Source organism: Lissotriton helveticus, chromosome 3_1 (genome assembly GCF_964261635.1).
Source record: "Lissotriton helveticus chromosome 3_1, aLisHel1.1, whole genome shotgun sequence".
Taxonomy (NCBI): domain Eukaryota; kingdom Metazoa; phylum Chordata; class Amphibia; order Caudata; family Salamandridae; genus Lissotriton; species Lissotriton helveticus.
Genome location: NC_136061.1, coordinates 407,323,795 through 407,346,336, shown reverse-complemented (window position 1 = coordinate 407,346,336; position 22,542 = coordinate 407,323,795). Strand labels below are relative to the sequence as shown.

Genomic DNA, 22,542 nt, shown 5'->3' with positions numbered 1-22,542 from the left:
GCATGCTAATGCAGTTGTACAATCACGGTGGGTTTACAGTCCCCAACATGGAACTGTATCAGCCCACGTCACACACTACTGGATGAAACCATTGTGCCATACGGCCCATCTTGCTGTTGAAAAAGATGTAGCAGACTCCATCCCACGTTTGAATGCCAATTTAGATTTTGTAGATAGTTTGGAGGGTTTGTCCAACTTCAGATGGTGTGAGATCTGAATCATGGTAATTTTTTCCAACGTGGTATGCTATTTTGGACATGTATATGCAATGTAAAGTAACTATGTACTCCATATAACTCTCACGATATGAGCACATTCTTTTATAGTGCTTAGACTTTTCGAAATGGCTTTCTTCTAAGCACTAATCCACACCACAATGACAATGACCCATCACTGTCCATAGATCTTGACCTTTCCCCTTTCCCTTCTGCTCTCCTTGATCATACTATCTGCATTTTTCTGTTTCTCTTTCTTCTATCACTACCATTCACGATATTGACCTGGACCTTCCAATTTACTAGTCTAATAATGTATACCTTGGTTTGTCAGCATCTGTTGGCCAGATGAATAATTCAATGTCTCCCCCTCCATCATTTCCAGTGACTTTTGCATGAACCTCACCGTGCACCACTATCGCATGATGGATGACCTTGGGACAAAATTAGACACATCATATACATGATAGTCTAAATCTCTGCACATGGTTCCATGGGTGCCCCCTCACTTCACCCCGTGGTGTGGGTATCTTGGAAGACAGAAATTTTTATGTGGACTACCACCTGTTCTTCCCTGTCGTTTCTCGGAGCCATGATAAAGCCCCAGGCTCAATTGCCACAGGGGGCGAAACATGTCAGCTGTTTGTACATGTCGGTTTGTGCATCAAGTGGTACATTTTCATCATCTCTGTCAAAATATTGAACTATGTATCCAAAAATAAACTCATGTAAAACAACCAAAGGATGGCATCTTGATGAGGAAGACACTGCTAATCCTTTTTCAAGCTTATGGACTAGATGCATACTTCCCCAGGATAAAATAAACTCTACTCAATATCAGCAAAGGAAAAGCTTACAAGCAAAACTACATTTTACCGTTTATATATTTCCGAGGCCTCCTTACCTCAGCATCCATTTTTCCCAATGATGAACGAACAAAAAGCGATATCACAACAACATATTTGAAAATACACACGTAGGGAGACTGAAAACATGTACTGTTCTTACATTGCTTGACTTCTGTCTCATATCTAGTATAGAATCAGGGCAAGGTGTAAGCAAATTTCAGTGGGGTTCCACGCGGAACCTGGATGTTTTGGCCCCCTGAAAAGAAAAATACTAATTCTCCCAGGCGGATTATAACCATATTATACTGGGAAACTCAAAACACACCCCTGGAACGCTCTACTCCGGCATGCTCAGGATAGGATACAGAGATGGATTCTGCCCTGTAAAACAAAATCTAGTAATATACTACTCTCAGATGGCGTAATTACTGCCAAGTAGCACATTTCACTTGATTCGTTATAGATGCGTTCACAGAATGTTACACTGCATTCACGCTGCATAAATGGACTCTGCAGGCAGACTCATGCAGTGACTGCTGTAGAGACGAGGGTGTGGAGTTCATTTATTTGGCATGGGCTTGCACAGGTATTTTTATTGCAGGCAGTAGGTACACGCCAGGAAGTTATTGAATCCTCCCTGCCTATTTCCTCTATGACTGCACTTCTGGGTTGGATGAAACATGTAGTGTTCCTCCCATGCGCATTTGCTGTCCGCTAAAATCTGACGCTGTGGACATTGCTCCACCATTAAATTATGGTTGGCTGAGCTAACATATTGCTGCAAGCAAGTAGAGCTCTACGAAGACCTTCTACCCAAGGCTTCTTGCCCCCAACGACATATGGATTTCGTTCAGGCAATCCCTTCTTTTGAGACCCAAGCCAATGGATGCCTCTAAGACAAAGCTGTAGATCGCATGGTGGGACAAGTGCTGGAAAATGAATATGATCGATGTCAAGCGTGGCGTGTGAACAGCAATGTTGATATATCTCAGACATGTGACGTACTTGTACTTTGTTTTTTCTGTTATGAAACCTTCAATAAAGGTGAAGATGCAATAAAAAAAATTGAAGGGTAAAGAACAAAAACTACAAGTCCTAAGTGGCCTCACTCGAAGAAGATGGAGCGTATGAAGAACAGGTTGTTGGAAACCTGGGTGAAAGACCTGGAACTGTGCTCGTTTCAGGGTCAGACCTTCCACTTACGGGGCTTTGTAGGCAGTAGCTGCCTAGCAACATTTTTGGCTTCCTGTTTCAGGAGTTCATCACCGTGTTCAATCCCTGCACCTTCATTGTGTTTTACCCTGTATGTTACTAGGGGGGATTTGGCAAGATAGTTCTCTAGTTTTTATGTCTCCTACCTGTTTTAGTATTTACAGACTGTGGGTCCTAGGGTTTGCCATTTGTATCTCAGTTGGTGTTAAGCTCAAAGCACCATCCACCACGGATGAGTTCAGAGAGACCCTTCAGTGTTGTGTACGGACTAGTTTACCTTTCTGAACACATGTGACAGAAGTGAAAGGTGGTGAGAGAATCTGAAGTATTGTTAAAAATATTCTCCTTAGCGACTGAACTGAACAAGCAACAGCAGACGGCATGTTGAAGATGAAAAGAGTGAAAACACTCAAACGTGTGTGGAATGACAGAAAGGCAATAGGGCCGAATAAGAAAAAATTACTAAGAGAGTGTGGCACCCGTTGACATAATAAGCAGAAAATCAGAGACAAGACAGATGGATTAGCCTGGTCTGTATCACCATTTTCTCTCAAAATCGCATATTAGAAATTCATTTTTATTGCTTTTCCATCTGCTTTTATTTTCCATACACTACACAGGGATTTGGATTCTCGACATTAGACAGCACTGTATCCAACCGGTAATTCAGCCCAATGCTTTCAGGATGTCAGAAGCATGAAGGTAACACATTTCTTTACCTTTCAGCTTGCCACACAAGGCCACTAACTACATAATGGACAAATGCACCAGCCTTGTTTTTTTGACATCATATCTTCACTAGGCTAAACTTCAGCTAGAGGAGAAAACAGCCCTTTTTAAAGGTACACCATAATGTGATGGACACTACGAACAGGAAGCAGAACAACGGAGAGTTCATTAGAATCTGTGCCTTAAGGAACGTTGTCTCTAGTGTTTTGCTCAAACTCCATTGAGGATTAATGTACTATTTCCTATGTGGAGGTTAAAGTCTAGCCCCTGTGATACATAGTAATACATTCAACGTTAAGCTTGTCTTGAGGCTAAAAACACTCAGAAATGTTGCCACACACCATTGTACTATGTACATTTTTAATATATAGCTTTACACAAGACATAAGCAGATGGTCTCAAAGTCTAACGAAACAGTGTACTGGGTGATGACTGGAAATCTCACTTCCCCAGAGAAGAAGTGAGACACACCAATCTGAAACACTTTGCAGTCCTTCAATGATGCCCCTCATCCTTCTTTGGAGGGAACAGGGCGTACTCGACCGCCAGAGCAACTGCGAATGCTGCAAACCCCCACTTGAATCCTCGGAAAATCACGTCTGTGAAGGTGATCGGCTTTGCAAAGCCTCCCATGTACCTCCAGGCTTCATTGCTGAAAAGAGGCGAGAAAAAAGAATGGTCAGTGAAGGGGCTTGAGACCTACAGGCGCTACTAGCCATGTACCTTAACAACTGCTTCATTGGCTAAGCATCTCAATGTTAGACTGCAAGTCGATCTTATAGAAGAAATGATTTCAAATACACTTTGCCCTTCCACTTACTAATTATACTGAGGTCAGAATATGAATTTCTACTAAAAACTTGCATAACGAATGAGAATAAAGACATCATAAGACCTTCATACATTTTTAGTCACTCACCTATGACATTTAACCCATTCTTGGTCTTCAATGTCATTTAAATTGTTACTAAAGGCATTTAGCACGTATCTTTTATCACTTAAGTTATTGCAGTCTCTCATGTAATAATCTACACCTGACAAACAGTTTTGAACTTGCCTCTGAACAATAAAATATATAAATATGCAGTTATGTTTTTTGTGGACCTCCTGAGCGCCACTAGAGGAAAACCACCAGAATGGTAGAACATCTGTTCATAGCATGAAATAGTGGATGCGTCTACATGACTAATCTTTGCTTTGCCAAAGTAGTGCTTCCATTACTTTTCTAAAACAAAAAAAAAATTTGGAAGTGGTTACGTTAAGCAGCACTAAGGGTTAAGGGAGAGACCATAGAGGATGTTAAATGACGCTGGATTTAACTTAATAAATAGATGTCCATGCTTAGGTTTGTCTCTTGTGCATTTAGTTTGTCTTTTTTATTGTTAGTGTGCCAAAGGACAAAGTCTTCTTTTCTGCTTCTCTTCACAGGGGCTTTCAAGGCCATCTCCACTCATGTCTCTGTCTGTCCACCACCCCTCTCCAGAGCAGAGAAAAAACTATACATAGCATTTTCCCATCCCTCTGTCTGCCACCTATCCCCAATAACCCCACCTTACTAAATGACCTATGCCAAGCACAAATAGGTCATTCATAATCCATTTCTCATTGCATTCTGTAATTCTTGTTGTATATGGCGGTTGCGGAGTTAGAAAGCTCAGGAGCAAAGGAGTACCTGCTGATCTGTGTTGGAACATGATCAGAGCACAGGGTTTAGAGGGAATAGATGGAGAATTGATCCTCCACATGAGTTTCCAAGATGATGACTGCCACAGCCATATTACATGGATCTGTAATTCACGTTGGTGAGAAGCTTTTAAGAAAGCTGGACCTTCGTGCTAGTGCACTAACCCACAGGCTGCAGACCATGAAATACTGGAGGGAGGACCTGGATGCTGAGACGGTAGCGGTTTGAGGTCATCTATCTAACGTCTACATCAGAGTTATGGATTAACTGCTCAGTTGGGGCTATATGGGCGCATGCAGATCAATCAATGGCCTTATGGACTTTGGCACAATACTTTGAGGTGGAGGAGGACCTACAAAGATCTACAGCTCTGATCATGCTTAAGACCTACCCCAAGTTGAAAGTGACAACAGGAAAACCAAAGAAGAATTGCTATTCTGGACTCCATGCCACATCCAATTAAAAATCCAAACGTGCCTTTCCACTAGATGGATTTTTCCACCCTCCCTGCTGCTTTGTGAAGGAACTACTGATGGATATGCCATAGCTGAAGATGTATGAGTGGAGGGTAGAGGGGTGTGAAAGGTGGAAAATGTTAAGTCCAGGTTTGTGGCACTATAAGCCAGGCTGAGCAACATATCACCGAGGGTCACTAGCACCCAGACTCCCGCGCAGTCCAGGGAAATGACGGTCATCCCATTTTCAAACTAGTGCTGTGACATCCATTGCCTCATGGACAGGATGATCAGTCTGGAAAATGGCAAAGGAGCCAGCACAATCACACTGATTAGTTGGTATGTGCCTGATTTAGGAAACAAGGGGTGGGAGGTGAGGGGAAAGAACACTAATTTCTGAGCATGAAAATGGCTTATGGAGAGTACCACCAGCTAGTCCAGGAGCTGAGAACTGTCAAACTGCCCATGAGAGACACTGAAGAATAGAAACAAGAGGCGGTTATAATGATATATGAGACCAAAGGTAGGAGTTAGTATACCTAGGCTGGCGGAGCCTTTTCTTTCTAGATGGGGCCCAGTCACTGTCCTGAAAAAAAAGTGTCTCTGAGCCCTATAGAAATAGTTTGTTTGGCAGTGCACCCATTTCGGTGTCTTGTATCCTGCCAGAAAAACGGGCTGTAGGAGACGTGGTCTTTCCCTTTACACAAATCAAAGCAGGACAGCCATCCATCTGAAGCATTGTATTAATGTGATGCACCCTTTTCTTTTTTGATTAACTTGTTTATTGTTACTTGGCCTGCATATGTTCAGCCCTGCGGCTCAACAAGGATATTGCAGTTAGTGTTGTATTTCGATGCAGTGGTTTATCTAAGTCCATAAGTATCTAACGTTTAAGCAGTTACCGAATTTCAGCACGTGAATTTTAACACATTGTTAGAAAAGAGACTTGAGCATTATAAGCCATAGTGATTAAAATCAGTTGTAATAATTCTGACAGGACTAACAACTTTTCTTTTCATTATGTATTTTACATTGCAAGGGTGCCAATTTGGCAGACGTAGTGAAGCATATGTCCTACATTTATGTCTATTGAAAGGAAGTACAAATGTATTTAAATTGTGAAACATGGCAATGTTGTTTATCATGAGCGAGGCTCGGGTGAGCCGAAACACGTTATCTTTTGCTGATTAAAAGCTTTCCAGAAAGAGACTTGGAGTGCCGATCTCTTCTTGCTAAGAAGAGGCTTAAATGTAAATCTATATAAATCGAGAGCCACACAGTGCCTCGAGGTAACAACCTCATTTTGCCAGTATTTTGGTCACGCAGTCGACTTGTGGGGCATATGCGCTACCAGCTGGGGCTTAATCCAGCTTTTGTTGACTTACCACATGGGCACATGCTCTAGGTGCCTGGCAGCTATGACGTGGATAAATGACAAAGGTCGCACTGCCTGATCCAGTAGTATCACAAGTCCTTTGGTGCACTTGCTTACCAATCCGACTCACCCTACACCAAGGTCAATTAAAGCCGTTTCTCTCACAATCCGCAAAGTGATCAACCAAAAACAGAGTTTTTAAAAGTTCTACACAGATCGGCTTTGTCTCCACCCACATGTTGGTAGCCAAGAGTACATGTTTTGATTGAGCAGAGGCCGTATACTTCCATATGAAGAATAGTGTTTTCCCAACACAGCTGGGATTGTTTTTTTATGCAAATGCTGCACCTTGAACTTTTAGGGGCACACACCTGCTATTGCTGTTGAAGTGTCTTAGATAACCAGATAACTTATTATGGTGCTAGCTTTTCTCTGGCAGTAGCACAGATGGGAGGATGGCAGCTAAGAGGCATATATTGCAGTCACAGCACCCTCACCTATCATCATTAACTTCAGAGTGCTGCTTTGTGTTTGACAGCAGTATGAATTGTCTAGGTCTACACTAATCTACATGGACTTTAGGTCTGGCTTCACAGTGAAACTGTCACTTTACATTAAGTGTTTACCGAAAGAGCGCTTTCAGAGTACTACTGATAGAGGGGCTTAGACTTCAACCACACATTGGTTTTCTTGAGTACGAGATTTGATTGGGCTGTATTTCTGTGCCTCCACTAAAAGACTATAGCATTGCACTTTTTGGCTTGTGGCATTATCCTCGATACAGCAGGACTGAGTTGGTATGGGGGCAAACTTATGATGATGGCTATAGGTCTGCTCGGTTTGTTGTGAAATGTTATAATAAAGGTAATAGAGCTGACATTTTTTTGCAAAAAGCATATGCTAAAGTCAATAGCCAAAAGTGTTTTGTTTGTTATTACTCCATATAAAAGCCTACAGTTATGTATTTGGATACATGGAATCTCACAGATACCATAACAGACAATGGCTTGGTGTTGGGTATCCCCTGTCACAATCCATGGATATAGGTGGTTTGCTCTGTGAGAATCCTTGTTTGACTCTGGAAATAATTGGACTATTTAGGTAAGGTGACAACTACCCACCTGAAGGAATAATCACAACCCTTGTCAAGGTGAATCCTCAAAGTCACTAAATTAACCTGAGCTCAATCCCCCTCCCCTGATAGCCATGGCACAGTGCAAACAGGCTGAAGCCAAGGTAATGTGTAAAGTATTTCTGCAGTACCAAAACATTAATAAAGTCAAAATTCACAATAATATTTCAAAACCAAATTAGAACAAGCATTTGCAATGCAATAGGTCTCGCATTCACATGAGTTTGAGCTTGGGTTTTAAAACATAAATGAAAGGCATTGTCATTTACAATACTAATAGCGTAAACTCTCGCAAATGCAAGACCTTTTGCATTACAATAAAGGGCCTTCTCGACCACTTGTTAAATTGTAAATATCAGAGGAAGAGACCAGACCAGCCTTCGAAGTCTTCAAAGTATTGATAAATAGTGCAGTGAAGAAGATGTGTAAGTGTTGTAAATTACACAGACACAAAGTGTGAAGTGAGAGTTGCATATGATCTGAGCTATAAACACTGAAACAGTGACTACACTGTCGCGGCTCAGGAGGAAAAACACTCCAGTCCTAGTAGGGCCCTGGCATCACCTCCTGGTGCAAGGCGGGCTGTGCTTGATGGCAGGCATGGAGGGAGGGAGGGAGGGAGGGATGGTCTCGGCTGCAGCTCCGGCCTCATACAGTGCCAGTGCTATTACTAGTGAGCGAGAGGCGCTGAGGTGGTGGTATTGGTGGTGGTATTGGTGGTGGTGGTATTGGTATTGGCAGTAGTATTGGTGGTGGTGGTGGTGGTGGCATTAGTGGTGGTGTTGGTCGTGGTAGTAGTGGTACCGGTGGTGGTATTGGTGGCGTTGGTGGTGGTGCTGAGGGCATTGGTGGTGGTGGTATTGGTGATGTTGTATTGGTGGTATTTGGCAGTGGTATTGGTGCGGGTGGTATTGGTGGTGGTATTGGTGGTGGTGGTATTGGTGGTGGTGAAGGTATTGGTGGTGGTGGAGGTATTGGTGGTGGTGGAGGTATTGGTGGTGGCGGAGGTATTGGTGGTGGCGGAGGTATTGGTGGTGGCGGAGGTATTGGTGGTGGCGGAGGTATTGGTGGTGGCGGAGGTATTGGTGGTGGCGGAGGTATTGGTGGTGGCGGAGGTATTGGCGGAGGTATTGGTGGTGGCGGTGGTATTGGTGGTGGCGGTGGTATTGGTGGTGGCGGTGGTGTTGGTGGTGGTAGTGGTGTTGGTGGTGGTAGTGGTGTTGGTGGTGGTAGTGGTGTTGGTGGTGGTAGTGGTGTTGGTGGTGGTAGTTGTATTGGTGGTGGTAGTGGTATTGGTGGTGGTAGTGGTATTGGTGGTGTTGATGGTGGTAGTACTGGTGGTGTTGGTGGTGGTGTTAATAAAAAATCTTTTGAAAACAAACCATCAGGTGGCTTTAGTACAGATGACATTTAACACAGATGTGCTGTTGTCAGCTTCAGCCCATTAGCACAGGGTTATGTGCTACCTGGAAGAAACATGACAATTTGTTAATCATTTCTAAATCCATTTTACTTGGGCGGTTGAAACAGACCCAAGATAATGCCAGGTTAAAGTGACTGAAAACAGGCGCTCGTGTTACGGGGGTGGCCTTGCTGTTTAAAACAACACAAGTGGTTTCAGGTGAAGCAGCGCATGTCGGTACTGCAGAGAAACTCAATAGAGGAAATAGTGGTTACAGAATAAATAACAGGTCCAATGTAACAACTGAAGTAAAAGGGCCAGTCACCATGGGAGGGTACAAATGAAGACAAGGCCTTACTAAGGAGGGACTAACAAGCCTATTAACGAATCTGAAGGCAGCATTTATGAAAAACAATGACACAAGCCAATGAAAAACATGGGAGTAAAGTGGGCGCTGCTTCTCTCCCATACTCTACTACAGCAGTCTCGCAGAGCAAGCAACGCATGTGCGCTACCGCTAGGCTCGACCTAAAAATAGAGACAATATATCAAACAAGCATTTGCAATGCAATAGGTCTTGCACTGGCAAGATATTGAGCTATTGGCATTCTAAATGACAATGCTTTTATTTATGTGTTTAAAAAAACCTGCAGTAATAGAAGGCAGTGTCATTTACAATACCAATAGGTAAAAGTTTCTAAATGCAAGACCTATTGCATTGCAAATGCTTGTTGAGTGCAGCTACTATTACCATTACCATAACCTTAGAGCAATGCTTACAACTCTAATGTAAGATAAACTATCTCTATGTGGCTCACCGCTACATTCTTTGTTATTCAACAATCAGCAATACCTCAAAAACTTCCACGAACTTCTGCAAATAAACATCCATACTTTATAAACACCCTCACATGTCTATAGCTCTCTATTACAACTATTTAACATGGGTAAGTGCCCAGATATCTACTGGTGGATAATGTATTGTCAACAGACCCTTTGGATTTTCACATACATTTTTTGACACAGAATTTGGCTTTAAGCCACAACCTACTTTGAAATCTGCATCTTAGAACAACATCAGGTGCACTCAGGCTTTACCTTATTTAACACTGAATAATACATGCACCCAGACCATTAGTGATATGTAAACGGTGCACCATTTAGCTTTCAGCATACACAGTCGCCTCCTGGACTTACTCTATTTACATGCTATGGACGCACACATTTACACTCAGTAACTCTATGCTATATATGACTATGATGTAATCAGTTGTGTCATTACTGATTAAATCAATGATCTAATCAATCAATGATGCCATTTAACATGTCATGAGTGATGGAATATGTGAAGTTATAGGCAGAGCAAGGCAATGGTGCAAATTACAGTTAGCTCAGCAAACTACAACTATTCAATTTGAGTGCATTTTTTGTTTTTAAATGTTATTTTCTCAACTAATTTCAAAATCTAACTATAACATCACATCCACCTAGGAAATAGTCCACTTCAGCACCTGGGAAATTTCTGCTGTCATTTCATGGAGAAGTTTTATTTGCTCTTGAAATTGTTAATTTTTTGACTTACTTGTTTATTTTTTGCTTTAGATGGAAGTATATTCTTCTGTTACTTTTTTGCTTTTAATCTCTATTGCATATGCTTGCGAAAAATAAATTTTAAAACATTGCACTTTAATGCACATGTCATTATAGGTCTCCACAACCCGGCATCCACAGAGTTAGGTCCAATATCAGGTCTAGATTATGTAACTAACAACCACTACCCGGTTTTAAACCATATTCAGATGCACTGGATGTTGGAAATGTAATCAGTAATTTGGTTTTTGGTATAACCAGAATTTCTACAGCCCCCGTTTCCCTAGATTTTTGTCACCCATTGCATGCTCAATGTAGCCTTCAAATTCGAGTCCAAGCACATAGCTGAAATTAAAGGAGTTCTATGTCCTCTGGATTCAGAGAGGTGTGTCTGTGGCAACGTGCTCAGAAATTTGGGGTGAAGAAGGTGCTGCAGCACATCCAGAATAATCTTGCGATAGCTCAAAAGGACAAAGATCAATAAAGAGAGGCATTTCAATTTTTGTTTATCTTGAGTCATTTGCTGTGCATTCAAAACAGAGGTCAAATGCCAGACATTTTTGTTTGACAAATTGCTCCTGTTTTCTAATATGAAGACTGGTGTTTATTGTTTCTTCGCTTTACTGCAAAGTGAGTGAATTTTGCAAAACTGGGGTACTGAGAGTGTGAAAGAAGGTTGCTTCTGTATGGCAAATGTTTTCTAACACACAACAAACTCGAAATACTTGTAAATAAAGTTTACAAATATTTCAAACTATATCTGCAGCAAGTAAAGAGCTAATAAGGCTTATTTTTCCTATCTCTGAATTGTGATGGACTGCAAGGTTTCAATAAGATCAAAACATATCAATACACTTCCTGTGATAAATATTCACAGGGATCTAATTTCCAAAAGATATTATTAGTTCCTTATATAAGTTTGTAAGTAAAGCTGCATGTCTGATGCAAAATGAATGGCCATTTCAATGATATTTCAGTGTAAAATGCGCTCCATATTCATGGCAGTACCCAACCACTCCATACTTAACACGTATATTTTGGGCAATGGCTTCAAGCCACTGGACGCCTACTACAGCCCAGTCATATTCCTGCAGAACGGACATGCCTCGTTTGCTACGCTTGAACTATCTGTAAGGTGACCAGAATTTTAAAGCCAAAAAACGGGACATTTCACAAAAATAGAAGGACTGAAATTTTACTTCAGCTGAGCACACAGAATGGCAGGGCTCATCAACATAGAATGACAGAGGAGTTAGTAAGAACATAAATAAAATACAATATTTTAAAGTCAGGATCATGCCTGTTAAATAAAGTGCTTTCTTATAACAGCTGCTATCACTACTTTGAAAAACATAGAACGGCAACTCCCACTGCTTTCAGTCGACCCGGTCAAAAACCGGAACATGAGGCAAATTTCCCGAAACTGTCGGAACCCCGGTGAAAACCGGGTCTGTTCGGGCAAACGCGGCACACCTCGTTACTTTAACTATATGTATGTAGCGCTTTGTGTTTTTCACATTGATAGCAGCACGCCGCTCTGTCTGACCATTGTTCTAGTACCACTGCCTGAGGCCCGGCTTTACTATGCACCAGGCTTTCCTTGCTGCACAAGCTTCATTAGGGAGAAGGGTACGCTGTCGTCTTAGCATCATTACGATTGACAAAAAGTGAGATTTCTGTTAACATTACATCGATTATTCAAACAACTTTAAAAAATAAACACGTATGTTTGAGGAGGAGCAAAAGCATTTCTTCTCGCAGTGGGATGCTGACTGGCCAGACAATTAATTACATCTGCATGGTGGGTTCTTGAATTTTTATCTGCGAGGATGGAGGAGTATGGCATGCCAATTTCAGTCGCTTTTGAACTTTTTTCAGAAACAGTGTCGCAACATTAACAGGATGAAAACACAACCTTGACTTGATACACACATAAATTAACTTTGAAGACAGCGTTCTGTTACTCGGCTGTTTTTTCAGCTCCATATTCAGAGGCTTCGTTCTGCCTTTGCTTTTACTTTATAAAAGAGAAATCAGGCGAACGATCTTGGCAGCAATCCTCTGACTTCATGGCTCGAGAGTGGGATGGGGGAAAAAGGGGGGAGGAAAACAGAGTGTGCCTTCCCTTGACACGCGAGGAGGGGGAAGTGCTCTGAAAAGGCACCCTCGGAATGCCTGTGCACCGTCCGGCTCCTGAAGACTTTTCTTATCAGCTTGCTAAATAAACAAGCTAATAAGAAAAGCCTTCACCACAAGTCGGAAAGCAGGCCACGCTGCCCGGAGGGGATGTCCGAAAAACAGACAGGGCGGCACCCAAAAACACTCCTTTCCATTGGGAATCCAGCGCTTACTGACGCTACCCAATGGAAACGAGGAGCAGGGCGTTGTTGCATCTTAACCCTTTCTCTCTTTCCCTTACCCCTGCTCGCGCTTGCTTCTGCCCAGCGCGTAATTGGATGAGATCAGCTGGAATGTTCCCAGCTGAGTGTTCCATGATGACAGTTGTTGTCAGTTGGTATTGAGCTATTCCGAAGACACAAGCTTTGGTGTGTTGTCAAGGCAATAAAGAAACATATTACCATTCAAGTGGTTCCAGTTTGATCTTTACACTTTGACGACGAGGCCGGGGACAACAAACCGACAAACCCACGCAAAACAACAGTGTAAAGTTTCCGGTAAGAAAAAAAAAAAAAAAAAGGACAATTGATTTTAAGAAGCTTGTCTGATTAATGAAAGCTGGAAGGATAACATCAAGCGTAGTAAATAAGAACTGTTGTGAAGCTGACAAGGAGTGAAAAAGAAGCTTGTGGAATAGTATTTGAGAAGAAAGGAGACGTTTGAAAGAAAAGAAAATGATCTAGGCTTTTATCTCAAATGAAGCACATTTTGCACGCATGGTGGTCCGTGTAACCGTTGGCATCACGAGTGAGTGATAGAAGCCAAGCGGCGAATAGGAATAGCTGGCGTTGCAGTGTGCGTGACGGATAATGCCTCAGGTGTTCTATGCGCATGAGGAAACGCGCAGATGAGTAATCTCCTCAGATGGGTGGCGCGAAGGGCGGCGTACTTAGACGCGCCCAACGCCATCTTTTATCTGAAAAGTTTAAAACCAACGTTGTGCCTCTAATCGACTAACGCACTAGCCTTGCGCAACTAATGTGGAATAAATAAAAACGGCAAAACGTTTAAAAGGACAGAAGGAATCGCAAAATTTAAAAACACAGATACGGAGCTTAAGTGAAATGTTTATTGGAAAAAAAAAGTAATTACAGAATATAAGGAATTAAATTAATAACGTAAAGTAGGAGTAAATCAACCTAAGAAAATAAAAAGCAGTGGAAAGTAAGAGTAAAGAAAAACTATCCACAATATAAAAAGTGATAAGGAAAATTAAGTATAAGTAAGACACACCATGGCAAACAGCAACAAATATAATTTACAGCCACCTGAACCGTTTTTGAAAGGAACAGGAACTCCATCTGTAAAATGGGAAACATGGAAAGAGTACTTTGGTAACTATTTGTCCACTTTTGAAAATGATGATAAACCTATGAAACCAGAAGAAAAGAAAAAAGTCCTATTACACTGTTTGGGGGCTGGAGGATTGGAAGTATACAAAAATATAAATAAGAAAGTACGGGGAGGAGAGGAAAGAAATGTATATAATGAAGCAATAGAAGACTTAGATGGCTACTACAAACCCACAGTGTGTGTAGCAGTGCACAGGTATAAGTTCTACAGGAGAAAACAAGGCAAGGAGGAAAGTGTAGACGAATATGTGGCGGCATTAACCCATTTGCTGCTTCGAACGTTCAGCGCCAGTGCTAAACGTTTGAAGAAACGGGTGCAGCCGCGTCGGCCGTTGGACGTGCGCAGCACCAGGGAGGTAGCTCACGCGACGGCAGCAGCGAAGGGGTTAAAGAACTTGGAGTTGAATTGCAAATCTGAGAATATGCACGATGACTTAATAAGAGACCAAATTGTTATGTGTGCTGCAAATCCGAATATTCAGGATGCGCTATGGGCTAAAGGGGAGAAGCCACTGCAACAAGTCATTGAAATAGTAAAAAAAGCAGAATTAACAGGAAGGTGTGCAAGGAAGTCATAAATGAAAGTAAAAACAAAAATGATATTTCAAGCGTCGTGGCGAAAGTAATAGGAACAAAGAAAAAAACAAATGAATACAGGGGCAAAAGTAAAGACAGACCTAAGCCATGCAATTACGGAAAAAAGTTTGAAGAATTGAGGTGTTACCGTTGCGGGAGCAGCAAACACCTAGCAAATGATTGGAATTGTCCAGCAATTAATAACAAATGTGGAAAGTGTGGGCTCCTAGGTCATTTTTCAAAAAAATTGCATAAGAAGAGTAAAAATTAAAGTAAAATATGTACAAGAAGAAGAAGAGGAGGAGGAAAATGATTCGTCAGATGAATCTGAATACAATCTTTGTATACTGAATGTAACCGAACAGAGGAAAATGAAGAAGATTGTGACAAAATCAAGAAAAAAACGTTGTGCAAAAGGACAATAGAAGGAGTAGAGATGGAAATAATAGCTGATTCAGGTTCTCCTTGCACGATCATAAACTTGGAGTGACAAGTTTAAGGGAGTTCTGGGGAACATAATGGAGAAACCGGATAGAACGTTGAGAACTTTCACCGGGGAGCCAATCGAACTTGTAGGGTACAGAAAGCTGAATTTTGTGTTCAAAGAAAGAGAAATGGAAAGCAAAATGTACATAGCAGCTACTGGTCCATCCGTGTTAGGGTGGAAAGACCAGGGAAAACTTGGAATAACCCTTAACCCAAACAGTTCAGAACCCGTACTGGTTATGAAACAAGATTTGCTAACAGCAGGAGACCTGGTAGAAAGATTCCCCAAGGTATTTAATGGAAAGACTGGCAAATTAAAAGGGTTCTTACACAGAATCCAGTTGAAAGAGAATGCTTCACCATGTGTACACAAAGTCAGACAGATACCCAGAACACTGAGAGAAGAAGTCAAAGAAGAAATTAATAGATTGTTGGAAGCAGACATAATAGAACCCACAGAGTCTGCTGAATGGGTCGCACCTTTGGTGGTCGCGAGACGACCTAATGGAAATGGACCTGCGAGACCTAAACAAGAACATTCTCATAGACCAATATCCACTGCCTAACATTAGTGAAATGTTATCACTCACCAAAGGTATGTGTGTGTTCTCTACGATTGACCTGGCAGCAGCATACCACCAGGTACCTCTACACCCATATAGTAAGCACCTTACCACTCTCATCTCACCATTTGGGTGTTTCAGGTTCAAGAGAGTGCCGTTTGGCATAGCGTCTGCTGCAGCGCTGTTTCAAAGGCTAATGCAGGAAATCTTTAAGGGAGTGAAAAACATACTCATCTTCCAGGATGACATCCTAGTCATGGGGAAAGATCATACGAAACATGACAGCAAACTAATACAAGTGCTGAAGAAATTAGAGAAATGTGGAATGACAGCAGAATACAAAAAATGCAAATTTAGTAAAAAATGTGTGAACTACCTGGGTCACGAAATTTCAGGTGAAGGAATAAAGCCAAAAAAAGAACTCATAATGGCTATCAAAGATGCACCAATACCTACTAATAAAGACGAACTAAGAGCATTTTTAGGGCTAGTAGAGTACTACTCTAAATTTGTAAAGGACTTTTCAGCAAAAACATACGAAATTAGGAGACTACTTAAGAACAAAAATAAATTTGAATGGACAGTTTAATGCGAAGGAAGTTTAAAAAGACTAAAGAAAGAAATTTGTGAGGCACCAGCTTTGCAAGGATTTGACGGAAATCTGGATTGTGTGATCACTACTGACGCAAGCAGAAAAGGTATTGGGGCTGTTCTCACACAAATTGAAAAGAATGGAAAGGAAGTTACGATAGCTTTTGCTTCGCGATCTTTAACTGAAACAGAGGAAAGGTACTCTGTAATCGAAAGGGAGGCACTAGCCTGTGTGTGGGGAATGGACCATTTCCGCTAATACATCTGGGGAAAGAAAGTAATTTTAAGGTGTGACCACAAGCCATTAACTAAAGTATTGAGCATGAAAGGATTGTACAACGCATCACCTCGTTTGGCACGACTCTCCATTAGACTGTTGAATTATAATTATGAGGTTCAATACCTACCTGGAGTAAAAAATGTGGTGGCAGATTTCCTGAGTAGGCTACCTTTGAAAAATAATGAAAGTGAAGAAAGGGAGGAAGAACTATGCGTTGCAAGTATTAACGAGGAGTTTCCAACCATAAAGAAAAGTGAATGGATAAAGGAATATTTGTTTAATGAAGAATTAGGAAAAGTCAAAGAATACATTGTACAAGGATGGCCAAAGAAAAACAGCATGGAAAAAGAACTACGATTATACTGGGAACTCAGAAATGAATTGTCAGTGGAAGACAACCTAATATTGAGACAAGGTAAAGTGGTTCCGCCAAAGAAACTTAGAGAAAGAATAATAAAAATATGCCACGAACGACATTTAGGAATGAACAAAACAAAACAGAGAATTAAATATTGGTATTGGTGGCCTGGATGTGACTTACAAATCGAGAGAGACATAAGAAACTGCATAGAATGTGAGAATTCGGACAAAACACAAACAACTTTACGACCTCCGCTACAACCATTAAAATGCCCGAAAATGCAGTGGGAAAGAATTGGAATAGATGTAATGGGACCACTAAAATGGCAAGAAGAGGTCGTATATGTAATGGTAATGGTGGACCACCTTTCTAAGTGGCCAGAAATAAAGATATGTGGAAAAGTAGACACTAACGATGTGCTGAAATTCATGGAGGAAGTATTTATTAAGGAAGGAATACCTATAACTATGGTGAGTGACAACGGAAGTCAATTCACCTCAGTGGCGTTTGTGGAAAGGAACGGTATCAATCATAAAACAACCTCTGTGTACCACCCTGCTGGAAATGGTGCAGTGGAAAGATTTAATAATAAAGGGTACCATCCAGCTGGCAAACATCAATGGCAAGTGTTGGAGGAAAGAAGTTAACAAAATGATTTGGGGTTGCAGAATCACTCCAGGTGAAAAAACTTTGGTAAGCCCGTTCGAAATCATGAGAGGCAGGACCCCAATCTCAAAGGACAACATTGGATGGATTAAGTCAGCTAAAGAAAAGGAGTGGTCTGTAGACACCATAAGAGAAAGGATAAAAAATGCACAAGCAGCGTACAAAGAAAAATATGACAAGAAGAAGAATTGTAAAGAGATTAACATCCGTGTGGGAGACAGAGTGAGAGTAAAGAAAAGCGGTCACATTATCAAAGGTGAGAACAGGTTCACAGCACCGTTAGAAGTTGTGGAAGTCTTCTGTAATTCTGCCCTACTCAGTGATGGAAAAGTGTGGCATGCTTCAGCAATATCAGTTTCTCACAAGAGGGAAGTTAGCCCACAGGAAAGGAATAAACCTAAACCAACGCAAGAGAGAGGTGAGCAAAAGAGGTCACAACTGAAGTATGAAGAATCTGAAACGGAGTACGATGGGGATGATGAAACTCTAGGAGCAGGTGGAAATCAAGATAGTCGGAACCTAGAGATTATCGAATCTATTGGTGAAAGGGGGGACATCAGCACAGATGCTTCTGTGGTATCACAGGACACGTGTGATGACTATGCTTCAAGTGATGAACAAGAGGAACCAGAGTGGGAGAAGAGGGACTCAAACTACCACAACAAAGGGACTGTAAAATCCATACCATGTGTAGATGGGTAGTCGGTAGCTTCTACTGGGGCACCCATAGCAAGCACTAGTAGCTTTGGTCGTACTCTGAGTAAACCCAACAAATACGATGACTATGTTTGCGATTAGCACTGTGTTTAATGACAGCATGTTTTCACATACTTTCCTTTTAGGGATGGAGATGTGTTGCATCTTAACCCTTTCTCTCTTTCCCTTACCCCTGCTAGCGCTTGCTTCTGCCCAGCGCGTAATTGGTTGAGATCAACTGGAATGTTCACAGCTGAGTGTTCCATGATGACAGTTGCTGTCAGTTGGTATTGAGCTATTCCGAAGACACAAGCTTTGGTGTGTTGTCAAGGCAATAAAGAAACATATTACCATTAAAGTGGTTCCAGTTGGATCTTTACAGGCTTACAGCACCCTTTTTGTAACAAAATCTCTTGCAGGGCGGGGCAGCTTTGCTGACACGCCCACGCAAGACCTAAAAAAATTAAATGAAAATGACAAAAATCCAAAACAGGGAACCAGATATATGCATTTTTTTTAAACAAATTTTTATTACAGTTTTCCTTCAGTCATCTTACCAACAGTCGTACAATTCAATCAGGGCCATCACTTCGATGGTCCTATCCTCAGAATGCAAATCAGCAGCACTCAATATCCAGTATCTCTCGCCTAACTCCCCCACCCACCTCCCCCTCTATCCCCACCCCCCCCCCCCCCCATGTCAGTGTGCCCTCCTCTAACCCCCCAATGAGATGGCATAAACCCCTTGTGCTCTGGTACCTAACTCCCTGCTAAGGTTATGTGCAACTATGTCCAATTCGGAAATACGGGGGTTCCAGCTAATCGTTCAACCAGATATATGCATGGCGACTCTTCCGCTAAGGTGGAGGAGCATCGCCCCTCTGCTCGAAAGAAAAAATAAAAGATAATAATGCATCATTATTATCATTTGATATTTCCTATTGCAGTCAGTGGCAGGGCAGGCCAGATCAGGGGAGGAGTGGTTTGACTTACCTAAGAGTGCATGAACTGTTTTGGCTGACTCTCTTGGGCCAGCCAAACAGTTCATGCTCACTTTGCATGGTCCCCACCAGGCTGCATTAAACAGCCTGGTGAGGAAAATGCACAGGCTCCCTGTCCCAGTCTGAGCGCCTAACCACAGCGCTCACCAACGCTGCATTACAGTGTTGTGATTGGCTCAGGGGAGCCTTTGTGCCCGGGTGCTTCCGTGAAGGAGCTAGGGTCAGATACATCAACCAGGTATGTCTGGGTCATAGATTTGACCTTTTTACCTCCCGACATAGTCTTTTAAGCCCCAATTCTCCATACAAGTTCACTTCTAAAGCCCCCAGGACCTCACTGCAGGCACTCTGAGGGTGTCAGGCAGAGGCCAACAGGAGGGTCCAATTTAGGTCCAGTTGCCATTCATGAGATGGGTACTTCCAGGAGAAGGCCTCTTGCATCTTGTTGTCTTCCTGTAGTCACACAGGAGGATAGCCAAATGAACCTTGGAGTCCATTTCTTTGCCCTAGCTACAAGAGGGAGCAGATCCAGTCCCTCATGCTTCCTTTCAGGTCACAGACAGCAGGTCCTTTACTTGTTGGATCTTCTGCAGGTCTAACAAGCATTTGCAATGCAATAGGTCTCGCATTAGGAAAGTTTGAGATATTGGTATTGTAAATGACACATTTTGTATTTATGTTTTGTTTTTGAAAATAGCGAAATTAATAGCTTTGTCATTTACAATGCCAATAGTTATAACTTTCGCAAATGTGACACCTATAGCATTTGTAATGCAATATGTGTTGTATTTACGTGACTTACATGTATTGATATTACAAATAACAATGGCTTTTCATTTTTGTTCAATAATTAATACTTAAATAAAAGTTATTGTAATTTATAATGGCAATAGTTTAAAGTTTTGTAAATAACTTTTGTGAAGATTATGTTCAGTGTATTTTATTGTGACGAAAATCCAAGAACAGAAGTGAAATATTAACATCTTTTTGTTACATTTGTAATAAAGCTTGAAACATTGAGAGAACATATTTGAACCAGGTGTTGTTGAATGGTTGCACAGATTGATGCTGTGGTGGCGCTGAGTGATGTTGTGATGGCGAACGAGTGATGCTGTGGCGTTCAGTGACGCTGTGGTAGCGCATAGTGATGTTGTGTTGCCCCTGAATGATGCTGTGGTGGTGCGGAGTGATGCTGTATGCTATGTTTTGTTTTGCTATCCTATGTTTTGTTATGCTATGCTATGTTTTGCTATCCTATGCTCTGATTTGTTATGCTATGCTGTGTTTTGTTATGCTATGCTATGTTTTGTTATGCAATGCTGTTTTGCTATGCTATGCTTTGTTATGCTATGCTATGTTTTGTTATGCTATGTTTTGTTGTGTTTTATTATGCTATGCTTTATTTTGCTATGCTATGTTTTGTTATGCTATGTTCTGTTGTGTTTTATTATGCTATGCTTTATTTTGCTATGCTATGTTTTGTTATGCTATGTTTTGTTTTGTTGTGTTTGCTATGCTATGTTTTGCTATGCTATTATATGTTTTGTTTTGCTATGCTATGTTTTGTTGTGTTTTGCTGTTTTGTTATGCTATGTGTTGTTGTGTTTTGTAATGCTATGTTTTATGTTATGCTATGCTATCTTTTGTTATGCTATGCTATCTTTTGTTTTGCTATCCTATGCTTTTTGTTATTCTATGTTTAGTTTTGCTATCCTATGCTTTGTTTTGTTATGCTATCCTATGTTTTGTTGTGTTTTGTTATGCCATGCTATGTTTTGTTGTGTTTCGCAATGCTATGCTTTATGCTATGCTATGTTTTGTTATGCTATGCTATGTTTTGAGTTTTATTATAATATGCTTTGTGTTGCTATGCTGTTTTGCTATGCTATGCTTTGTTATGCTAGGTTTTGTTATGCTAGGTTTTGTTATGCTATGCTAAGCTTTGTTTTGTTATGCTATGCTATGCTATGCTGTGTTGTGTTGTGTTATGCTGTTTTGCATGCTATGTTTTGTGATGTATGCTATGTTTTGCTATGTTTTGTTATGCTAGGTTTTATGCTAGGTTTTGTTTTGCTATGCTTTGTTTTATGTTATGCTATGTTATGTTTTGTTCTGCTATGTTTTGTTGTGTTTTGTTATGCTATGCTATGTTATACTATGCTATGTTTGTTTTGCTATGCTTTGTTATGTTAAGTTATGCTGTTTTGTTATGCTGTTATGTTAAGCTATGCTTTGTTTTGTTATGCTGTTTTGTTATGCTATATTTTGTTATGCTATGTTTTGTTGTGTTTTGTTATGCTATGCTGTTGTGTTTTGCTATGCTATGTTTTGATTTGTTATGCTATGCTATGTTTGCTATTTTATGCTTTTTTTGTTATGCTGTGTTGTGTTATGTTATGTTTTGTTATGCTGTGCTGGTGAGGGTGAGTGGGTGTGAGGGGGTGAGGGTGGGTGTGGGTGAGGGTGTGTGAGGGTGGGTGTGGGTGAGGGTGTGTGAGGGTGAGAGGGTGTGAGGGTGAGAGGGTGAGAGGGGGTGTGAGGGTGAGGAGGGGGTGCGGGGGAGCACATGGTGAGCGTGCACCCGGCGCACATGCACTGGCCATAATCCGCATTCCAAAGCCCTCTGGCAGCATTTCCTGGAGCCCCTACATAAGTCTCGCCGGAGCAATGCGCAAGCGCATTGGCTCAGGCGAGACCTAAAAAGTGCTCTTAAGTGGGTGCCTGAAGAAGTCACATTTATGGTTAGCACAAGCTATTGAGTGGGGGGATGCCTGGCTTTCCTTAACAAATTTACCGGTCTATACCTACCCATGTTTATGTCTCTCACCTAGCGTTGCAGTGTGCAGCACTGCTCGTGCACCGAGAGACCTCATGTAGGGGGTTTGAAAACGGACCTAGGAATCGCACAAGCTTGTGCTTTTCCTTTTGGCCCTCGCTATTGCCCTTTGTGTGCGTCTTTTTATCAAAGACAGCACGCAATTGGCCAAAGGCGGGCGCATTGTTTCCCCCATGGCCTATTGGTGTCTATTACGCGCACTGCTGCCACGTGGTTTCAATTATCATGCCCAACACGGGCGCGATAATTAAAACCACATGGCTTGCTGTGGCGCACGCGCACCACTCATGGGCTTGTTCTTTTTTGGATCCATT

General features: G+C 41.6%; 1 protein-coding gene across 2 annotated transcripts in view; it reads right to left on the bottom strand.

Moving 5' to 3' along the window:
* Positions 1-3,347: 3,347 nt before the first annotated feature.
* NDUFB3 (NADH:ubiquinone oxidoreductase subunit B3) overlaps positions 3,348-22,542 on the bottom strand; it is a 97,003-nt gene continuing 77,808 nt past the window's right edge. For both annotated transcript variants that reach the window (XM_078680195.1, XM_078680196.1), the window contains exon 3: positions 3,348-3,656. In XM_078680195.1, the coding sequence (XP_078536321.1) occupies positions 3,500-3,656 (157 nt within the window). In that variant the 3' untranslated portion in view covers positions 3,348-3,499. The remainder of the gene's footprint in view (positions 3,657-22,542) is intronic.